The 21,429-nt window shown below is 34.8% G+C and overlaps 3 protein-coding genes, 1 long non-coding RNA gene and 1 other non-coding gene across 6 annotated transcripts; 3 read left to right on the forward strand and 2 right to left on the reverse strand.

Annotated features, from left to right (window-relative positions):
* The first annotated feature begins 429 nt into the window (after positions 1 to 429).
* On the forward strand, positions 430 to 3,101 carry LOC125586315 (tryptophan N-monooxygenase 2-like). The gene is made up of 2 exons (XM_048756308.1): positions 430 to 1,506; positions 2,232 to 3,101. The coding sequence occupies exons 1-2, from the start codon at positions 445 to 447 to the stop codon at positions 2,859 to 2,861; spliced, it is 1,692 nt and encodes a 563-aa protein (XP_048612265.1). The 5' UTR covers positions 430 to 444; the 3' UTR covers positions 2,862 to 3,101.
* Positions 3,102 to 8,479: 5,378 nt separating this feature from the next.
* LOC106406128 (chaperone protein dnaJ A6, chloroplastic) lies at positions 8,480 to 11,515 on the forward strand. Its single transcript, XM_013846727.3, has 8 exons — positions 8,480 to 8,712; positions 9,030 to 9,179; positions 9,381 to 9,525; positions 9,613 to 9,670; positions 9,825 to 9,867; positions 10,072 to 10,120; positions 10,245 to 10,331; positions 10,414 to 11,515. Exons 2-8 carry the CDS (start codon positions 9,064 to 9,066, stop codon positions 11,272 to 11,274), a joined length of 1,359 nt encoding a protein of 452 aa, XP_013702181.2. The 5' UTR covers positions 8,480 to 8,712; positions 9,030 to 9,063; the 3' UTR covers positions 11,275 to 11,515.
* An 87-nt stretch (positions 11,516 to 11,602) lies between these two features.
* On the reverse strand, positions 11,603 to 11,687 carry TRNAM-CAU. Its single transcript is given in 2 exon segments — positions 11,603 to 11,638; positions 11,650 to 11,687. It is a non-coding gene; the product is annotated as a tRNA-Met (tRNA).
* A 158-nt stretch (positions 11,688 to 11,845) lies between these two features.
* LOC111212009 lies at positions 11,846 to 14,183 on the forward strand. Its single transcript, XR_007322819.1, has 3 exons — positions 11,846 to 12,151; positions 12,268 to 12,412; positions 12,493 to 14,183. It is a non-coding gene; the product is annotated as an uncharacterized LOC111212009 (long non-coding RNA).
* A 40-nt stretch (positions 14,184 to 14,223) lies between these two features.
* On the reverse strand, positions 14,224 to 20,234 carry LOC106402747 (mediator of RNA polymerase II transcription subunit 18). Of its 2 annotated transcripts, XM_048756311.1 has the most exons (7): positions 20,082 to 20,234; positions 19,515 to 19,998; positions 19,174 to 19,431; positions 15,331 to 15,400; positions 15,127 to 15,226; positions 14,628 to 15,045; positions 14,224 to 14,535 (listed from the first exon to the last, which is right to left on the reverse strand). In XM_048756311.1, exons 4-7 carry the CDS (start codon positions 15,364 to 15,366, stop codon positions 14,433 to 14,435), a joined length of 657 nt encoding a protein of 218 aa, XP_048612268.1. In that variant the 5' UTR covers positions 15,367 to 15,400; positions 19,174 to 19,431; positions 19,515 to 19,998; positions 20,082 to 20,234; the 3' UTR covers positions 14,224 to 14,432. The 2 variants fall into 2 exon arrangements, with proteins under 2 accessions (XP_048612268.1, XP_048612267.1); XM_048756310.1 differs by lacking the exons at positions 19,174 to 19,431; positions 19,515 to 19,998; positions 20,082 to 20,234 and adding an exon at positions 15,499 to 15,553.
* Between the last annotated feature and the right edge of the window lie 1,195 nt (positions 20,235 to 21,429).

The raw sequence follows: 21,429 nt of genomic DNA on the forward strand, positions 1-21,429 counted from the left end.
TCTGATATGTTATACGCACATATATTCATATATTTAAAAATTATATTTATCTAACATATAAATATTTTATTTTATATGAGTTTACAATATTTTTATCCATTAAATTTAATATATTAGTTATTAGAATTTTTAAAGTAAATATCTAGATTTTGTAATAAAATATTATTATTTTATATTATTTTGAATTTTTATTTTATTTGTGCAGATCAAATAGGATATTCGGTTAAAAATCTAAAATTTTACGGATATCTAAAACAAAAATTATCAGAGTTGGTACGGATTGAATTGGATCGGATCAGGATTACCTTCAAAAACCCGAATACTCGATCCGTGTCCACCCCTACTTCCACACTGCTCCCTTATCACCACATAAAGGGTGTTACTGTCATTTAAACCTACCTAAGTTGATGTGACATTATAAATAACAAGGTGAAAGAAAGATCCATGGAAAAACAATTAGCACAATTACAACACTTTTTCTTCGTATTCTTCTTTTCTATCCTTACAATGGATACTATAGCATCAAACTCTTCGGATCTCACGACCAAGCCTAGTCCCCAAACATCTCCGTTTAGCAACATGTATTTCCTCACAACACTTCAAGCTCTTGTAGTCATTTCTCTCTTAATGATATTCAAGAAAATAAAGTCATCTTCACATAACAAGAAGCTGCACCCTCTCCCACCGGGTCCCAGCGGCTTTCCGATCGTAGGAATGCTTCCAGCAATGCTTAAAAACCGTCCTGTTTTCCGGTGGCTTCATAGCCTCATGAAAGAGCTTAACACGGAGATAGCTTGTGTGCGTCTAGGAAACACTCACGTCATTCCAGTCACATGTCCTAAGATAGCACGTGAGATATTCAAGCAACAAGACGCACTCTTTGCATCAAGACCACTCACTTACGCTCAAAAGATACTCTCCAACGGCTACAAAACATGCGTGATCACACCCTTCGGTGAACAATTCAAGAAGATAAGGAAAGTGATCATGACGGAGATTGTTTGTCCGGCAAGGCACCGATGGCTACATGATAATAGAGCTGAAGAAACCGATCATCTAACCGCTTGGCTTTACAACATGGTTAAAAACTCTGAACCGGTCGATCTCCGCTTTGTTACAAGGCATTACTGTGGAAATGCTATTAAGAGGCTTATGTTCGGAACGAGGACGTTCTCGGAGAAAACCAAAACCAATGGTGGACCAACCATGGAAGATATTGAGCATATGGAAGCTATGTTTGAGGGGTTAGGGTTTACGTTTGCGTTTTGTGTATCGGATTATCTACCCATGCTTACGGGATTGGATCTAAACGGACATGAGAAGATCATGAGAGAAGCTAGTGCGATTATGGATAAATATCATGATCCTATTATTGATGAGAGGATTAAAATGTGGAGAGAAGGAAAGAGAACTCAGATTGAAGATTTTCTAGACATTTTCATCTCTATCAAGGACGCAGATGGCCACCCTTTGCTTACCGCTGATGAAATCAAACCAACCATTAAGGTAACTAGTTGCATACATATTATATATATATATATTTTTTTTACTTTTAAAAATAAAAATTGTGTTGTAAACTAATTATAAAATACGTTATAGATCTATTGTTAAATGGTAGACTAATAATAGTTTAGCGTTTTCTACTATTGTGTTAAAGTGGCAGAAACTTGATGGGTTTAGACGTTTTTAAAATAGATATACTTTCTACAATATATGAAACAATAATTTAAAACTAAAAAAAATGTATTGTGTGGCATTTGGAGAACATTTAAAGAAAATAAACCATAAAACCAAAACACTATCTTTGAAAAGGTTTATTTTTGGAATTAAAATGGCTGAATTAAATTTATTCTAGCTAGGTTTATTCTAACAATTTTTAAGTTGAAGTGATGTGAGAAAGTTGAGAATAAAAATATTTTGTTCTATAAAAAGGAGGTACAGCTGTACTGCCCGCCACCCGGGTTCGAGCTTTGGCCACAACGGATTTAACATCCCTTCCGTTGGGGCGCTGGACCCCTTACGGGGATAGTTGAGAATGTGGCTGCCCAGATACCAGAGTTACCAACAAAAAAAAACCAAAAAAACTATATTATCTTGTCGCTCAAACTAACGAAAAAGGGTATAATGCCAAAACATCCACGTACATAGTTAATATTCACGTTGACTCTTGAGTCCATGCAAAGAATAGTAAACCAATTCACTAATCATTTCTAAATTTTATTTTATAATAGGAACTTGTAATGGCGGCTCCAGACAATCCATCGAACGCCGTGGAATGGGCCATGGCGGAGATGATAAATAAACCGGAGATCCTCCAGAAAGCAATGGAAGAGATCGAAAGAGTCGTCGGCAAAGAAAGACTCGTCCAAGAATCCGACATACCTAAACTTAACTATCTCAAAGCTATTATCCGTGAAGCTTTCCGTCTTCATCCCGTCGCCGCGTTTAACCTCCCACATGTGGCACTCTCCGACACAACCGTCGCTGGGTACCATATCCCTAAAGGAAGTCAAGTGTTACTTAGCCGTTACGGACTTGGTCGTAACCCTAAGGTTTGGTCTGATCCACTAAGCTTTAAACCGGAGAGACATCTCAATGAGTGCTTGGAAGTGACTTTAACCGAGAACGATCTCCGGTTTATCTCGTTTAGTACCGGAAAAAGAGGGTGTGCTGCTCCTGCGTTAGGTACGGCCATAACTGTCATGATGCTCGCTAGGCTTTTGCAAGGGTTTAAGTGGAAACTAGCTGGAGGTGAGACACGTGTCGAGTTGATTGAATCGAGCCATGATATGTTTCTTGCGAAGCCTTTGGTTATGGTCGGAGAATTGAGGTTGTTGGAGGAACTGTACCCGATGGTATAAGCTGAGGCGACAGTGATGTACGGCCAGGATATATATATATATATGTATACTTTGAATAATTATATTTATCTACGTGTGTAATCTAAAGTTTGGTCAAATCATTAACCAAACTTTGTTCGGTTTTGGTCCTTTTTGGAAACACTTGCAGTGTGTTTCCTCTTGCTTTTTTTTTCTTTCTCTATATATATTTTCAAAAATTATTGGTGTTACGCTGATAATTAATAAGTAGGTATCTCCTTATTTTGGTTTGTATTCACATCGATGTGTAGCCATGCATAACTCAATACCCAAGGTAGCTGGCAATTATTTCTCCGTTCCAAAATGTATTTTGTACTTTTTCGTATGGGCCCATTTGGAGTCTCGCTTTTATCTCAAAACATGTACTACGTCGAACCTTGTGACATAGTCCTCGTGACATAGTCCGATAGACACCCAACGTACTACCATTAGGCCCACAAGGCCACAAGCCATCGTGTAGTACTAGTGTACTCTGTTTGAAATGAAATTGAGACCTTCCATTGGAATAAGTACAAACAAATTACATAGAAAACCTTTTGCTTTGGAAACGGGCGAGAGTGAAGTACCATGAGTTCGAAACTCAATCAAACCGGCGACAGAGGTTATTGTTTAACGCAAAGCTATGAACTCAAAGATTATAAGAACTCACTTATATTAGCTTAAGAAAATCCCTCAAAACTTAAGCTCTCAACAATCTCAATCTCTCAATCTCTAAAACTTTTTATTTGATGTCACAAGTCGACACCTTATATATAGAGATATATATCCCTAAACTCATTAGGAAACCTCATTTAGATAAACATAAATCAAATAAGATTAGCAAGACTTGCGGGCTAAGTTATCTCCAAGTTTATCTCCAACAGAGATATCAAAAAAACTATTTTAAATGAGTTTAAATGAATTCTTAAAAGTTCTAACTAACTCATTTCTAACTAATTCTTAAAAGTTCTAACTAACTATTCAAATGAGTGTATCCCATTTGAGAAACTTTCACATGTGTTTTCCAACTTTATTGAAAAACTATTATATTCATATAAATTGTGAGATACTTCTCTTTAAAAAGCTAGTACTAATTATTGAAGGTCCAGACGGAAAAGATAGTTGCGCTTTTAAAACAGTTGAAAATGAAAATATTTTGTGATATTTATGATTAGTGGACTAAAATAGATTTAAACACAATGAATATAGATGACAGTGTGAGAGTTAGAGCACCATTAATGGTAAAGATGTAGAAAAAAAATTCTCAATAATATATAATAGTATTTTAATATTGTTTAATTATATGATTTAAATTAATTAGATAAGAAAAACTAAACCAATAAAAATGGAATACTTGGCACTTGGATATCAAGAATTCTTAAAAGTTCTAAAAGGAGGATCGATACTTAACTATTCAAATGAGTGTATCCAATTTGAGAAACTTTCACATGTGTTTTCCAACTTTATTGAAAAACTATTATATTCATATAAATTGTGAGATACTTCTCTTTAAAAAACTAATACTAACTATTGAAAGTCCAGACGGAAAAGATAGTTGCGTTTTTAAAACAGTTGAAAATGAAAATATTTTGTGATATTTATGATTAGTGGACTAAAATAGATTTAAACACAATGAATATAGATGACAGTGTGAGAGTTAGAGCACCATTAATGATAAAGATGTAGAAAAAGGATTCTCAATAATATATAATAGTACTTTAATATTGTTTAATTATATGATTTAAATTAATTAGATAAGAGAAAACTAAACCAATAAAAATGGAATACTTGGCACTTGGATATCAAGAAGAATTCTTAAAAGTTCTAAAAGGAGGATCGATACTTAACTATTCATGTGTTTTCCTATTTATTTTTATTTTTTATTTCCCAGATATGTTTTTAAACAACATAACTAGAAATGCTCTTATATTTATTTAAAGTCTAACAGAGATTAAACACAATGAAAAAAATAAAGTCTGAGAGCATGTGCAATGGAGATCTCTCAAACAGAATATCTCACAATTTATATCAATAAATAAATAGAATTTTTTTCAATAAAATTGAAGAACTCATGTGAGTGTCTCTCATTTGAGAAACTTTAACATGTGTTTTCCAAATTTATTGAAAAGCTTTCCATTTATATTTTCATATAAATTTTGTGATATTTCTCTTAAGAACTTCTTATTATTGATGGTCCGAGAATTTGCAAAAATAATTAAAAATGAATATTTTTTGATATTTATGATTAGTGTATTAAAACATGAAATAGCGATTAAAACTAAATCAACAGTTAAAATATATTATTTATTTATAAAGTATCAATCATTATAATAGTAAATATAAAATATTATTAATTATAATTAATAATGAGAAGACTATGTATATAAAACTTGTATTTATTTTTTATTAATACTTTAGATGTAATCATTATTTTAATAGAGAAACTAGATCATGATCCGCACATCCGTGCAAATTTTTTTTATTATACTAAACATGTTAGTTTATATAACAAAATTGACAATTCTCACAAAAAAACCATTTTATTTTATTTTTGTCACAAAATAGCCATCAAGGAAAAAATGATCAAAATAGCTCATTTTGTCTTTTTTCTTTTGAAAATTTTAATATTTATTTTTTATGTTTTAAAATTTAAAATTATATCCTCGAAACTCTACCTCTTAACTATAAATCCTAAATCTAGATTAGTTAACCCTATGGTATAAATGTATTTTTACTTTTTAATAAACTTATTTTGGTCATTTTCTTCGAGAGCTATTTTGTGAAAATAAACCAAAAATGATTATCTTAGGGAATATCTCAAACAAAATTTGTCACTAAATTAATGTAATTTATATGTATTGTATAACTATATAATGCCTATATTTAAGTGGCTTATATTGTTATTACTATAAATTTTTGTAACAAAATTTATTTTGAGAAAATTATTATGCAACAATACTATTTTACATAATTTAAATTTTATTTCTAAGTTAGAGATGTATATGGAAGTTAAATTAAATTGGACCTACATAATAGAGAAAAAATATTTTAAGATATTTTTAAAAACCACAAAATTATTTTTTAAAAAGAAACTATAATATATTGTACATGAAAAATAGTTTTGTAGTAAAACTCATATTTGAAAAATTGTTTGAAATACACAAAGTTGGATGATGTTTTATTTTATTTTATTTGAAATAGAAATGCTTTTTTTCTTTCTATCACAATGTTTTTAAGATCTTTATAGAATGTATTTCCAAAAATTAATTAATTTAAATTTTTATTATCATTAAAATATAATTAAAAATATTTATATGGTTTTAGTTTTCGTTCATAAAGAAAAAATCAATTTAATTTGAAATTATTATAATATTTTATGATAGTTAAAATTTGAATTAATTATTTTTCGAAAATAAAATTTAAAATGATTTTGAAAATATTTTCTTAGATTTTTCTTAAAAAATATTTATTAGATTTTAAATAAAAGATAAAGATATTAAAAAATACGATGATTGAATTATGTAAAATTTGATAAACATTCTAGAGTATGATCCATTTTAAAATATCGCATATGATTGTTTTAATAGTATAGATGTTTATTTTGTGGAAATATTAAAATAATTTAGTTTATTAGATTTATTGTAGTAGTGACGGAGGGAAAATGAACAAGGCAGTTTTGATTTAAAAGTCTTTTAAATATAAAACTACGATATATGATTAGTGAATATCAACTGGAAATTGCAAATTGATTCATATATTTTTATAACTATAATAATAAAAATTATATTTTAAAAATGTTAGATCTATACTATTATTTTCGAAGTAAATTTTTACAACGAAGCTCTCGCGTTAAAAGTTAGCACGGTTAATATTGTTTATACCCTTAATGAATCAATTAAATAAATTAGATAAAACAAAAAAGTGAATTTAGTGTTTATTTGATTAGATAAGTTCTTACAATTAATCTATACTATTATTTGCGAAGTAAATTATTACAACGAAGCTCTCGCGTTAAAAGTTAGCACGTTTAATATCGTTTATACCCTTAATGAATTAATTAAATAAATTAGATAAAATAAAAAAGCGAATTTAGTGTTTATTTGATTAGATAAGTTCTTACAATTAATAAAAATAAAAATTATCCATAATTTTAAAATATATTTAAAATAAAAAGATAATTCTTATATATATTGTGTTGTTATCCTTTTTTTGGAACAATATTGTGTTGTTATGCAAAAATATATATTTTAATAAAATGATTAAAAGTTTAAAAACAGAAAATACATAACTAAATATTAAGTAAAATTATTAATTATATATAATTGAAAGAGAATATAAGTGATCTCTAGGATAAGTAAATTTTCACAACGAAGTTCTCCCGTTAAAAGTTATCACGGTTAATATCGTTTATACCCTTAATGAATATATTAAATAAATTAGATAAAATAAAAACAAATTTAGTGTTTATTTGATTAGGTAAGTTTTTACAATTAATAAAAATAATAATTATCCATAATTTAAAAATATATTTAAAATAAAAAGATAATTCCTATATATATTGTGTTGTTATCCTTTTTTTTTGAACAATATTGTGTTGTTATGCAAAAATATATATTTTAATAAAATGGTTAAAAGTTTAAAAACAGAAAATACATAACTAAATATTAAGTAAATTATTAATTCTATATAATTGAAAGAGAATAGCTAAGATTTATATATTATTTATTAATAATGAATATAATGTACAAATGAATTTTAAAAATTTCTAATAGATAAGAATTTTCAATGAAAACATAAATAATAATTTAAAATTGTAATTTTTTAATTAGTAATACATGTATTAATAAGTAATTATAAAATCTCTATGCCCGTACATGCGGGCGAAACACCTAGTATATATATATATATATGGAATCGAGAAAACTAATGAACTCCTGTGTGTGAATTTTCAATTATGCATGTATAAATGATTGTACTTTAAAATGTATTATTATGATTAGACCTGGGCATTTCGGGTATCAGTTCGGTTCGGGTAGTCGGATAGGGGTTAGAGGATCCATTTACTACTTGACCTATTTTCGGTTCGGTTCAGTTCGAATAGTTTCGGGTTCGGTTCGGATAGTAAATGTAGGAACCGGAAAATACTCGGAAAGAATTCGGTTATCATTTGGATCCGGTTCGGATTCAGATAGTTCGGGTTATTCGGATAATTTAGATAAAATATCGGTTATTTAAGGAAAATAACAAATAATTAGGATAATTTAGATAAAAAAATTTGGATATTTCGGATACTTTCGGATAGTTCGGATACTTTATAATAATTTTGTTATCCTCAACTATTTTCAGATACTTTTAATAGAATTTTAAATTAAAAATATATATTTAGTTATGTTATATGTATATATAATTAATATTTTTATATATTCGGGTATCCGTTCGGTTTTTGGTTCGGTTATTTCAGATATAAAAATATAGGAACCGTTGGGGTATTTGAGAGTATTGGTCCGGCTCCGGTTTTGAGTATTTCGGTTCGATTCCGGTACGGTCTTCGGTTCCGGTTATTTTGTCAGGCGTAATTATGATTCCATTTATATACACTAAAGATTCTCATGCCCTTGCAAATATTCTTATTCGTTAGTTATTTTCCCCATCTCACCTAATACTTTTATTTTCTTGATTTGTTTTTTTTTAATAATAAAAGTTGGGAATAAAAAAAAGGGAGCTACGGTCTTCTAGCGAACTCCTGTCATTCGTTTCTCTTCTTCTTCTTCTTCTTCTACTCATCACTTTTCTTATCTCTCTCTCTCGCGTACGCACAGCTCTTCCTTGTCCCGTTGACCATTTGATTAATAAGGTACGATTCTCCAACGACAGAGAAGTCTGTGTGTTCGATTCGCTACTCTCTTCTTAAGCTTTTTTGCAATCCGATTGAAACCATCCCGCAAAGGGCAAACTTGTGGCTCGGATTTGCCTTTATCGTTAGTGGATGAAGAAATCGAAATTGAGATTCTTATTCTGCCTTTCGGATTTGAAGCTCGTTGTTTGTGGTTGTTGAGGATGCGAATGCTCTTTATTCCTCTCTCTCTCTCTGTATTGCATATGATTGGGTTTAGCACTTAGCACTACTATTCATCATTTTGAACCTGAAAGTTAATTAATTTGTGGTTGCAGGGAGAGTTGTATTGATTGATTGAGCTAAAAGAAAATGGCTTCCATACAATTTGGGAGTACATGTGTTGCTCAATGGAGTATCCGTCCTCATTTTGCTGTCAGAGTTTATCATCCTAGCAGCGGACTCCAGTCATCAACCCGCCAACAAAAGTATAGATTTTTATTTCTGTTAAAATGTCTCTCTCGTCTGGATTATGTTATTGATAAGTAGTTTGATTTGTTTACACTGCACATCTTAAGATTAGACTTGGTTCCTTGGCCAATGAATGAGACAGAAAAGATCAGTTTCTTGGAAGAGTTGTATATCTGAAATAACATTAAAAATGTTTTGGTTTGATTACCTTTTGCCAGTTCCACGAGGAGCCGAATAAACTGTTTGGGAGCTTCAAGGTCGAGTATGTTCTCACACGGCTCCTTGCCCTTATTGTCCATGCCCGGAATGTCTAGAAATATGCAACCTCGCAGAGGATCTCGCTTCACTGTTAGAGCTGATGCAGTACGTGTCCCTGTTTTTCTACCCTTTGCAGAAATGTGTATGTATATCTTAGATCTAACGTTTATGATCCCCATTCTTTTATTCTAGGATTACTATTCGGTCCTTGGAGTTTCGAAAAATGCAACCAAATCTGAGATTAAAAGCGGTACGCTTCCTTTTTCTTCTTCTGACTGTTGGAAAAAATCCCTTGTATATGTGTTCCATGCATGATCAAAGCTGTGGTCTAAAAATTCTTCTCCTTGTGTTTCTTTGTTTTGTTATGACGTTTACTCACTCCTTCCTCCTTGCTCTTGTTCCAGCTTATCGGAAGCTTGCTAGGAATTACCATCCGGATGTGAACAAGTAAGTGAAATTCAAGTATAGTATAAGAACTTTGTAGCCAAATGTAAGATATGCTAGGTTGGGAAAACCTGCAACCTTAATAACTCATTAGCGAACAAAAATATGAAATGCTTAGAAACTGCTTATTTTCATTCAAGGCTGAGGATACTTGTAAGTTGGAAAATTGTCACCCTCTTGTTTACGAGTTTTACAATGTGCTTCCAGGGAACCTGGTGCAGAAGAGAAATTCAAAGAAATAAGTAATGCATATGAGGTGAACTAAAACACAACTTCTCTCTTCTCTCTATTATGAAAGTTCAAACTTCTGGAGATACTTTTTATTTAGCCTTTTGAAGTTTCTGTTGACGAAAGAACAAAATATTATTTTGGGTCTACAGGTCTTATCAGATGATGAAAAGAAATCTCTTTACGATAGGTTCGGTGAGGCCGGAGTCAAAGGCGCTGGTGGAATGGGAGGCATGGGGGTACGTTTTTCAAAACAAAAGATATACATTTTAATCTTCAACCAACCAGCTCTCTGATCACTTGCTGGTTTGGTTTCCATAGGACTTTAGCAACCCGTTCGATCTATTCGAGTCGTTATTCGAAGGCATGGGTGGGATGGGAGGTGGTGGTGGGATGGGCAGAGGTTCAAGAAGCAGAGCCGTAGACGGTCAAGACGAGTATTACTCCCTTATCTTGAACTTCAAAGAAGCAGTTTTCGGGATGGAGAAGGAGATAGAGATAACCCGCCTCGAGAGCTGCGGGACTTGCGAAGGCTCAGGCGCAAAACCAGGAACCAAACCTACCAAATGCACAACCTGCGGGGGTCAAGGCCAAGTGGTTTCGTCAGCAAGAACTCCTCTCGGTGTATTCCAACAAGTCATGACCTGCTCCTCCTGTAACGGCACCGGAGAGATCTCCACGCCGTGCGGTACTTGCTCTGGAGACGGACGCGTGAGGAAGACCAAGCGGATTAGTCTCAAAGTACCAGCCGGGGTTGATTCCGGTAGCCGGTTGAGAGTGAGAGGAGAAGGCAATGCAGGGAAGAAAGGCGGGTCACCGGGAGATCTTTTTGTTGTCATAGAGGTTATACCAGACCCGGTTCTGAAACGGGAGGATACTAATATTCTCTACACTTGCAAGATATCGTATATAGACGCTATCTTAGGGACGACACTGAAGGTTCCAACGGTGGATGGGACTGTGGATTTGAAAGTACCGGCGGGGACGCAGCCGGGGACGACGCTGGTGATGGCGAAAAAGGGAGTTCCGGTGTTGAACAAGAGTAACATGAGAGGGGATCAGCTGGTGAGAGTGCAAGTGGAGATACCAAAGAGGTTGAGCAAAGAGGAGAAGAAGCTTATTGAGGAGCTTGCTGATATGAGCAAGAACAAGACTGCTAATAGCAGCACTAGTGTTAGATGAGAAAAAAAAGAAAGTTTTTGACATTTGGAAATATGAATCTAATATATGAATATGAATACACATTGTTCTTGCTCTGTCCGTATGCTTATGATGGTTGGAATGACTCTTGCAAAGAGGAAGTAAAGGGATGATGAAAGATGATCATTGTTGTTGTCGTGAAGGGAAATTGAACATCTTTAGGAGTTTTTTTTGTTCTTCAGAGTTTTAAATTTAAAGTATATATCAAAACTGTTTGGGTATATTTGAAATTTTATTACTGATTGGCTCATACGAACTCTCGACCTCAGGAGTGTGAATTTCGTTTTCCAAAAAGCGTGAAAAAAATAATTGGGGTGAGAGAGGCTCGAACTCTCGACCTCCGGATCACTCAGTAGCTATGAGACCGACGCGCTAACCAACTGCGCCACCACCCCTTTTTGAAGACTCATATCACAAAAGCTTTATATTCATAAATATGTCTATAGAGATTTAAGGTACGATTCACATTCCTCACCTCTTTAAAATTCTGTGTTGAACTCTTGTCAATACAACTAGGGTTTTCTAAGGAAAGGTATAACCTTTATGTTGTGGTGTGCACTGCTTATTTTCTATGAAAGCTTGGTTTGAAGTATGTGTTGGTTCCACCAATATTGTTTTTTTGACGATGCCAATGTTGTATATTGCATATGAAAGATTGTTTTTTTATTTCTTTCTATTTGATTAAAGAAATAGGTTAGTATTTGATTCATGATATGTTTGTGCATTGGTAGAGTAAGAAAGACAGATTACTTAATTGTGTTGCAATGCAGGGAGTGTATTGAGCTAAAATGGGTGTAACACAATTTAGAAGTAGTCAATTTGCAGTGAGAGCATATCATCCCAGCAGAATCAAGCAAACGTAGGTTCTCTAAAGTTCTTGATCAAAAAAAATGGCCACTGGAATCTAGTGGCATTACTAATCAAGTTTTTGGAAAGAGTATCTCAAAGTTTCTTTTTTTTGTTTTTTTTTGCCAGTTCCATGAGGAGCCAAATCAATTGTTTGGGAGCTTCAAGGTCGAGTATGTTCTCACATGGTTCCTTGTCCATGGCCGGAACGTCTAGAAATATGCAGAGTCACAGAGCGAATACGTTTGATTTCTTATTTGGTAGAGACAATACAGTGAGTGTCCCTATTTTTTTCTACCCTTTTACAGAGAATGTTACCTTGCCTTACATCACTACTTTTTTTTTTATGCCTAGGATTACTATTCCCTTCTTGGAGTTTCAGAACATTCTACCCCATCTGAGCTTAAAAAAGGTATATATGATCAAACCCCTCTGTGATGACTTGGTACTACACTTTTTGGTATGACATTGATTTGTTCTTACTCTTGTTTAAAAGCTTACCGGAGACTGGCTAAGACATACCATCCAGATGTGAACAAGTAAGCCTCCATCTTATGAAAGGTCCAAATGTTTTATATAAAGAATCTTAAGCTTGCAGGGATCCTGATGCAGCAGATAAATTCATAGAAATAAATAATGCATATGAGGTCAAATGAACCCTTTACTCCCTTTGTTCTAGAGATGCTTTTTTTCTGTTGACTAAAAGAAGCAAAGCTTTTTTTTTTGTGGTTGGTGCAGGTGTTGTTAGATGAAATGAAAGCTGTTGACGATATTTGTGAGGATGAAGTCTTAATACCCATCAAGAGGACTTGTTACGATTGGTATTCTCTAAAGACTCTTATGGCCAAATGCACCACTTGCGGCGGGCAAGGTCATGTGTACACATCAGTGAAAACTCCTCTTGGTATGAAGCAAGAAGCCCTGACTTGCTCCTCCTGTAATGGCACTGGCCATGTCTTTGATCTTCGAACATCTGACATCTCTTGAAGGCTTTAGTAGGCTCGTCTGTTTAGAACTTAACTATTTAGTGACTAATGCATAAGTATTTATTTGACCAGTTCCTAAGCTCCAATGCGTCTTCTTTCAAAATAGAAAGGCAAAAATAGTAGAGATGGGGGTGAGAGAAGTTCGAACTCTCGACCTCAGGATCACTCAGTAACAATCGTGTGATGTGAACAAATTACACTACAATAAACCAAAAGATCTAACATGAGGGAACACACAGAACACTTGTTAGGATGTAGTACCACCTCCATCCGACATAAGAGATGCCGCAGCCGCAACTCAACTCCCGTAGATATGAAGGGTTTCGACAAGTGCACAAGCCTGAAGGAAGCAAGGGGGATGAATCAGATAAAGGACACAGACTATCATGAGTAAAATAAAATAGATTACAAAATATTACGGCGCCAGAAATTCACAGAAAGATGAAACCGGAGCTGAAACTTCACCGTAGTTCCAGATCGGGTGATCACGGTCTAGTTTTCGAGGTTGATGAAGATTGCAGAAGCGAAGAACAACGTGATGGGTCAGTTTCACAATGCTCTCTACTTAGGAGATGTTAAAGAGCGTGTTAAGATACTGGAGAAGGCTGGTCATTTGCCTCTAGCGTATATCACGGCTTCGGTTCATGGTTTAAATGACGTTGCTGAGAGACTAGCAACTGAACTAGGAGACAACATGCCCGTATTGCCTGAAGGGAAAACTCCGCCGCTTCTAATGCCACCGTCTCCCGTCATGTGTGGTGGTGATTGGCCTCTTATAGAGTGGTGAAAGGATTATTTGAAAGTGCAGGCAGAGGAGGGGCTGTTGATGGCGATTGGGGTGACATGGTCGGTGTTGATGGAATGGAGAACAGAGGCATGTGGAAGCAGAAAAAGCAGACGAAGAGCTCCCACCAGAGCTTGACACTCCTAAAGTCTAATGCCAAGGCACGTTCAACCTATCTTTGACACTGCAATGCGTCTGGTCCACAGATTGTATGTTCTCCTGATGAATGTGAGATAACCTTTGTATATAAAATGGTTGAAACCTTCCTGTAACTGCACTGTATAGCAATACTCTGGGGGCTTTAGTAGGCTCCTCTGTTTGGAATTTATTTATTAGTGACTAATGCATAAGAATTATTTGACCAGTTCCAAAACTCCAATGTCTCTTCTTTCAAAATACAAAAGGCCAAAATAGTAGAAATGGGGTGAGACAGGTTCGAACTCTAGACCTCAGGGTCCCTCACTATCCCATTGTGTGATGTGAACAAAATAAACTATATTAAACCAAAAGATCTAACACACTTCTCATAATGTAGTACCACCTCCATCCGACATAAGAGATGCAGCAGCCGCAGCAGCGGTCGGCACAACTCCCGTAGAGATGAAGGGTTTCGACAAGTGCACAAGCCTGAAACAAAACAAAGGGAGACGGATCAGATCATACACAAGGCTATATATCTATAATAAATGAGTCTAACAAAAAAAAAAAAAAAATCTTACGGGGCGAGAAATTCACAGAAGGAAGAAACCGCAGCTGCAACTTCACTGTAATTCTCAGGCGTTGCTGGAGCTGTGACAACAACAATCTGCATCCCAGGAGTTACAGGGACAGCCTCATCTATGGCATGAATCTTAGGCATCTTGTTCACCGAAGACACAGAGACGCTTATGTGCGCTGTCCGTTGGAAATGGAAAGCGAAACCAACTTTGAGAAGCTCGTGGTCTAGTTTGTAACCGAGGGAGTAGAACATACGCAAGGCGTTCTTGCTGACTTTACTTTCGATCATGGTTCTCACCAAAACAGAGATCTGATCAGCTCCTGCACCTCGCAACGCACCACCAACATGTTTAACCGTCCATGTGGGCTCTGGTTGTTGGTCAAGGTCACATAGAAGCCTCACTTCTGAAGATACAACTCCTGAAAAAGGTGAGGAAGATTCATAATCAGATCATATTTGATTGACTGATGTTAAGTATCGAATTTGTAAGAGGAATGTACCAAGATTTGGGACGCTTTTCAAAGTTAGCTCATGAACTCTCAAGCGTTCGCGTTGAACACCACAGAGACCTTGAAGAAGGATCTCCAGAGCTTCAACATGCTGAACCATTGACCAAGAAAACATCAAAATCTAAGTACCCATACCCAACCAAAGGTTAAAAACTTTACAAAACTAAATGGGTTCTTCTTCATGAACATTCGAACCTGTGTCTCAATGATTCCTTGAACTACACACTCCATTGGATTGTTGTTTCTTCAGTTCTTACAAAACCTTCTGCACAATTTATCACCCAGAAAGTAAAAAACTTTCAATTGAAGCAACGAAAAGTATCCACAACAGAACAAATCTGATAGCGAAATTAATCCCCAGACTCTGAATTTCTTCGTTCGTCGTCAAAGAGAATTGGGGGATTTTACGCCCAGATATAATTCGAGTTACAAGGAATTATTTTCACGGTCTATATACAACGTTTAGATGGATTAAATAAAAAGGCCTATTAGCTCAGTTGGTTAGAGCGTCGTGCTAATAACGCGAAGGTCACAGAATCAAACCGAATTCGATCCGAAAAAGTAGTAGCAAACCCAAACCGAAATTGATTAAATATTCAAACGGGTTCAAAATTTTTGTATTTAGAGAACCAAAACCGAATCTGATCCGAACCGAAGTATTTCAGATACCCAAATGTATCCGAAATAGATTTATATACCTAAATATATTAATTATTTTTAGATTTAATGTATATTACAAACATCCAAAATATTTAAAATATTTTTAAGTTGTCTAAAATACTTGAAATATATACAAATAGTCAAAAATAAATATTTAAAATAGCTAAAATATACTCAAAACACCAAAATACTTGAAATATCTATTAATTCCCTATCAAAATATTCAAACAAACCAATTTATATGTTAAGTTTAGGTATTTTAACATATTATTCAAATTTATATGCAATATATTATTTTATTTATATATTTTGAGAAATTCAAAGTATATAATGAATTTTAAAATTTTAAAAATAATTTAAATGAGTTATCCAAGCCCGAACTAAACCCGCAAAGATCCGAACCCGAACCGAAATTTAGAAATACCCGAATGGGACTAAAATCTTTGACCCCGAAACCCAAAACCCAAATAGATCTGAACCAAACCCGAATGGATATCCGATGCCCACCCCATGTTTCTCTCGTAAGCCGGCGTCGGCCATATAAATTAAAATAAACATTTATTTTTTGGGAAAATGGTCATTTAAATCATGAACTTTCTAATTTGGTTGGAAAAAAAATGAACTTTACCGTGGACCATTTAAAACATCAATTTATCGTGACTAGGAATATAAGGCCTCAACTAAGTTTGACGAAACCAATTTTAATATGTCGTTAAAATGGTTAACATATTGAGTTAACGGGGTTAATCTCTGTCTCCACTCTCTGTTAAATTCATACGACGTCGTTTTGGAATTTTAAAAAAATTGGTGTTTAAAAGAATCGAACATGAGAATAGTTAAATATTATTATACCTCTAAATCATCTTCTCTCGAACTAAACCCCTAATTCGTTTATGGCTTGTGACAAATTCGGCTTCTAAAAGTTATAACTTGGTAGGAATTGGAAACTACAAATCGTGAACTTGAACCTAATCATCGTCTCCCATCCTAAATCCCTAAATTGATTTTGCTAGGTTTTAAGAATAAATAATTTGGGGTTTATTAGACTCATAAATGAATTATGTTTCTTAGACTCATAAACAAGTATTTCGTTTTATAAACTGGACCGACAGATGATAAACTGGAGAATAAGTAATTCGTTTTACTTGTTTCGTTTTATAAACAAGTAATGAGAAGATGATTTGGAGATATAATAATATTAACTGTTAGTAGTTATACTTGTCAATAGAATCATAAGTGGTCTAGTTGTTTATGTTTGTGACAAGGGAAACTTTGGTCTCATGTTCTCGATTCCTTTGAACACTAATTTTTAAAAAATTCCAAAACGTTGTCATATGAATTTAACAGATAGTAGAGACAGAGATTAACCCCGTTAACCAGTGTTTTTAAAACCAGACCGAAAGCTGAACCGAATATTTTTTGGGTTACAGTTTAATATGATTCTACAAGGTCAAACCTGGTTCAATAATCTGGTTTAATATAATTTTAGTATATAGATTTAAAAGTAATGTTAGTAAATATGATACATAATTAAAATATAAATAAATTTAAAACATAAAATATTATAAATATAAACTAGTTTTATGTTTATATGGATTGTTTAGAGATTTTTGATAGTTTTAATGGTTTTTATCAGTTTAATAACTCTAAAATCTAATCTTGCTACGTAACCGGTTCATGGTCGAATCAATTTTTATCAGTTTAATAACTCTAAAATCTAATCTGGCTACGTAACTGGTTCATGGTCGAATCAATTATTAGACCCAATCTGGCTATGTAATTGGTTCATGGTCGAACCCGGTTCAACCACCGGGTCGGTCTGGTTTTAAAAACACTGCCGTTAACTTAATCTGTTAACCATTTTAACAGCGTATTAAAATTGGCTTCGTCAAACTTAGTTGAAGTTTTAAATTGCTAGTCACGATAAATTGATGTTTTAAATGGTCTATGGTAAAGTTTATGTTTTTTTTCAACCAAATTAGTAAGTTCATGGTTTAAATCTGTTCAATAGTCTTTGTATAAATAATTATTTTAAATTGCAGGTGCAGTTTTCCCTTTCATCCAACCAAAAGCAGATTCATAGTTTTTTTCTATAGAATTTTTTCTCAATAGTGGATCTGTAAAGGATCAGTTTTAGGGTTTTTAAAAACTAAAGTTAACACTGTGGGTCTTATGTTCCATCATTCCTCTAGCATTCCAATCATAACCATGCCCTGGCATACCAACCAATGGCGATCCAATTCATAATTTTGTTAGGGCGATGATGAAACAAGTTTCTCATATACCCAAGGAAGAATATGACATGACACTACTATCAGTTGAGTGTTTGCCCATGATCGCTCTTTGTAATTAGAGAAAAAAACAAAACGATAAAGTAGCAAATCAACATTGATATGGTACTGTTAAAATTTAAGTATAGGAAAAAAACGACAAAAGTTAAAATAGTTTTTCCATTATATGAATAACTAAATTCCAATTAGCAACTCCTAAATCAGTATGTACTAGACCCACTATATATACTCGAATGTGTACAAACATTTCAATGTGAAATGTATTCTTGGGTGGACTTGTGGGTAATGGGTGGTGTTTCTACTCACCAAAGCACACCAAGTGTTGGACCATTTCTCCCGATCAATTCTTTTATAAGAATTATTGTTCAAATCTGTTAAAAATGAATATGATCGGTAACAGATATGTGCGTCTTTTTTTTTTTTTTTTTTTTTTTTGTTGAAATTGCGATGCAAGAACGAACCAAGGTGGTATAGTGAAGAGGTCAAAAGAAATCTCCAAGGGGAAACAAAGACGGTATTTCTTAAATAAAGCTTTTCTTCCTTTGGTGTTCAAAAAAAAAAAGAAGCTTTTCTTCCTTTTTTTGAAACAAATATATAATTATTTTTGTCACGCGTAGACCCAAAGACAACTAGTTCATCTTACGTTAAATTATCCATCTTCGTACGTAAGTACTATATATATGGCCATATGGAGGCAGTTAGAAGCACAAACCTCGTACTCAATCAAGAGTTTCTACTTAGAAATAATTCTCGAGTTCTTTTTTTTTTTCTCAAAGGAAGAAGAAATCATGGATATTTCTTTGCTTCCAGTTTCGGAAGTTTTGAAGCTGTTAATTTCAGAGTTCAAGAAACTGAGGGACTTCAAAGACTTGTTCGAGACATTGGCCTCGACGACGCAGAGAATAGCTCCAATTATTGCGCAGATGGAGAAGGCCCAAAAAGTATTGGACCCTGCTAATAAAGACCTAGATGTTCTTAGCAAAACGATGCGAAGAGCTATAGAACTGGTTCGCGAGTGTCCACGCGGTATAACCGATAAAAGACGGTATACTAAAGAGATAGATTTAATCAATAAAAGTATTCTCACCTTCTGTCAGCGGGAGCGTAGGGACTCTCTTTTTCGAAGACTAGAAGAAACTCAAAGAACCTTATTTGATGAAGAAGAACAGCGGGTTTATTTGGAGAGTTTCAAGGATCATGTCAAACGAAAGCAAGTTCAGGTGGATCAACAGTTTGCTGAAGCTCTTCATGAGAGTCATGAAGGATCTTTCACTGCATGAAGATGATCAAGTGAATGACTCGGCCACTCAAGAAGCTCTTTTGCTTAGCCACCAGGAGGGACAAGCTGCCAAAAGGCGCGCAAGAGAGTTATTGGATGAGCAGATAGCATTTGGTTTGAGATATGAAGAAACAAAAAAGATAACTAACGGTTCATCTTCGTCCACTATTGCCCCACCGTATAAAAATGAACGGCTGGATCAAGTGAATGACTCAGAAGCTCTTTTGCTTAGCCACCAGGAGGAACAAGCTGCCAAAAGGCTCGCAAGAGAGTTATTGGATGAGCAGATAGCATTTGGTTTGAGATATGAAGAAACAAAAAAGATAACTAACGGTTCATCTTCGTCCACTACTGCCCCACTGTATAAAGATGAACGGCTGGATCAAGTGAATGACTTGGCCACTCAAGAAGCTCTTTTGCTTAGCCACCAGGAGGAACAAGCTGCAAAAAGGCTCGCAAGAGAGTTATTGGATGAGCAGATAGCATTTGGTTTGAGATATGAAGAAACAAAAAAGATAACTAACGGTTCATCTTCGTCCACTACTGCCCCACTGTATAAAGATGAACGGCTGGATCAAGTGAATGACTTGGCCACTCAAGAAGCTCTTTTGCTTAGCCACCAGGAGGAACAAGCTGCAAAAAGGCTCGCAAGAGAGTTATTGGATGAGCAGATAGCATTTGGTTTGAGATATGAAGAAACAAAAAAGATAACTAACGATTCATCTTCGTCCACTACTGCCCCACTGTATAAAGATGAACGGCTGGATCAAGTGAATGACTCAGAAGCTCTTTTGCTTAGCCACCAGGAGGAACAAGCTGCCAAAAGGCTCGCAAGAGAGTTATTGGATGAGCAGATAGCATTTGGTTTGAGATATGAAGAAACAAAAAAGATAACTAACGGTTCATCTTCGTCCACTACTGCCCCACTGTATAAAGATGAACGGCTGGATCAAGTGAATGACTCGGCCACTCAAGAAGCTCTTTTGCTTAGCCACCAGGAGGAACAAGCTGCCAAAAGGCTCGCAAGAGAGTTATTGGATGAGCAGATAGCATTTGGTTTGAGATATGAAGAAACAAAAAAGATAACTAACGGTTCATCTTCGTCCACTACTGCCCCACTGTATAAAGATGAACGGCTGGATCAAGTGAATGACTCGGCCACTCAAGAAGCTCTTTTGCTTAGCCACCAGGAGGAACAAGCTGCCAAAAGGCTCGCAAGAGAGTTATTGGATGAGCAGATAGCATTTGGTTTGAGATATGAAGAAACAAAAAAGATAACTAACGGTTCATCTTCGTCCACTACTGCCCCACTGTATAAAGATGAACGGCTGGATCAAGTGAATGACTCGGCCACTCAAGAAGCTCTTTTGCTTAGCCACCAGGAGGAACAAGCTGCAAAAAGGCTCGCAAGAGAGTTATTGGATGAGCAGATAGCATTTGGTTTGAGGTATGAAGAAACAAAAAAGATAACTAACGGTTCATCTTCGTCCACTACTGCCCAACTGTATAAAGATGAACGGCTGGATCAAGTGAATGACTCAGAAGCTCTTTTGCTTAGCCACCAGGAGGAACAAGCTGCCAAAAGGCTCGCAAGAGAGTTATTGGATGAGCAGATAGCATTTGGTTTGAGATATGAAGAAACAAAAAAGATAACTAACGGTTCATCTTCGCCCACTACTGCTCCACTGTATAAAGATGAACGGCTGGATCAAGTGAATGACTCGGCCACTCAAGAAGCTCTTTTGCTTAGCCACCAGGAGGAACAAGCTGCCAAAAGGCTCGCAAGAGAGTTATTGGTTGGATGAGCAGATAGCATTTGGTTTGAGATATGATGAAGACGGTTACTGATCTCTGGGAGAGTTTCAAAAAAAAAATAAGAGGTGTGATGAGCTTTTATGGGCCTAGCAATCAATAACCGGTAGCCCACACCAAACTATTATCAAGACAAAGTCAATCGGCTAAGTCTTTTCTTGTTTGATTTTCAATTCTGCAAATAAGAGTGGTGTTATATGCTCCTATGGGTTAGGACAAAGCATACCACGTGTCCTTATTTCCATGTTCTAT

The sequence above is a fragment of the Brassica napus genome, chromosome C4, assembly GCF_020379485.1.
Source record: "Brassica napus cultivar Da-Ae chromosome C4, Da-Ae, whole genome shotgun sequence".
In the NCBI taxonomy this organism is placed as follows: domain Eukaryota; kingdom Viridiplantae; phylum Streptophyta; class Magnoliopsida; order Brassicales; family Brassicaceae; genus Brassica; species Brassica napus.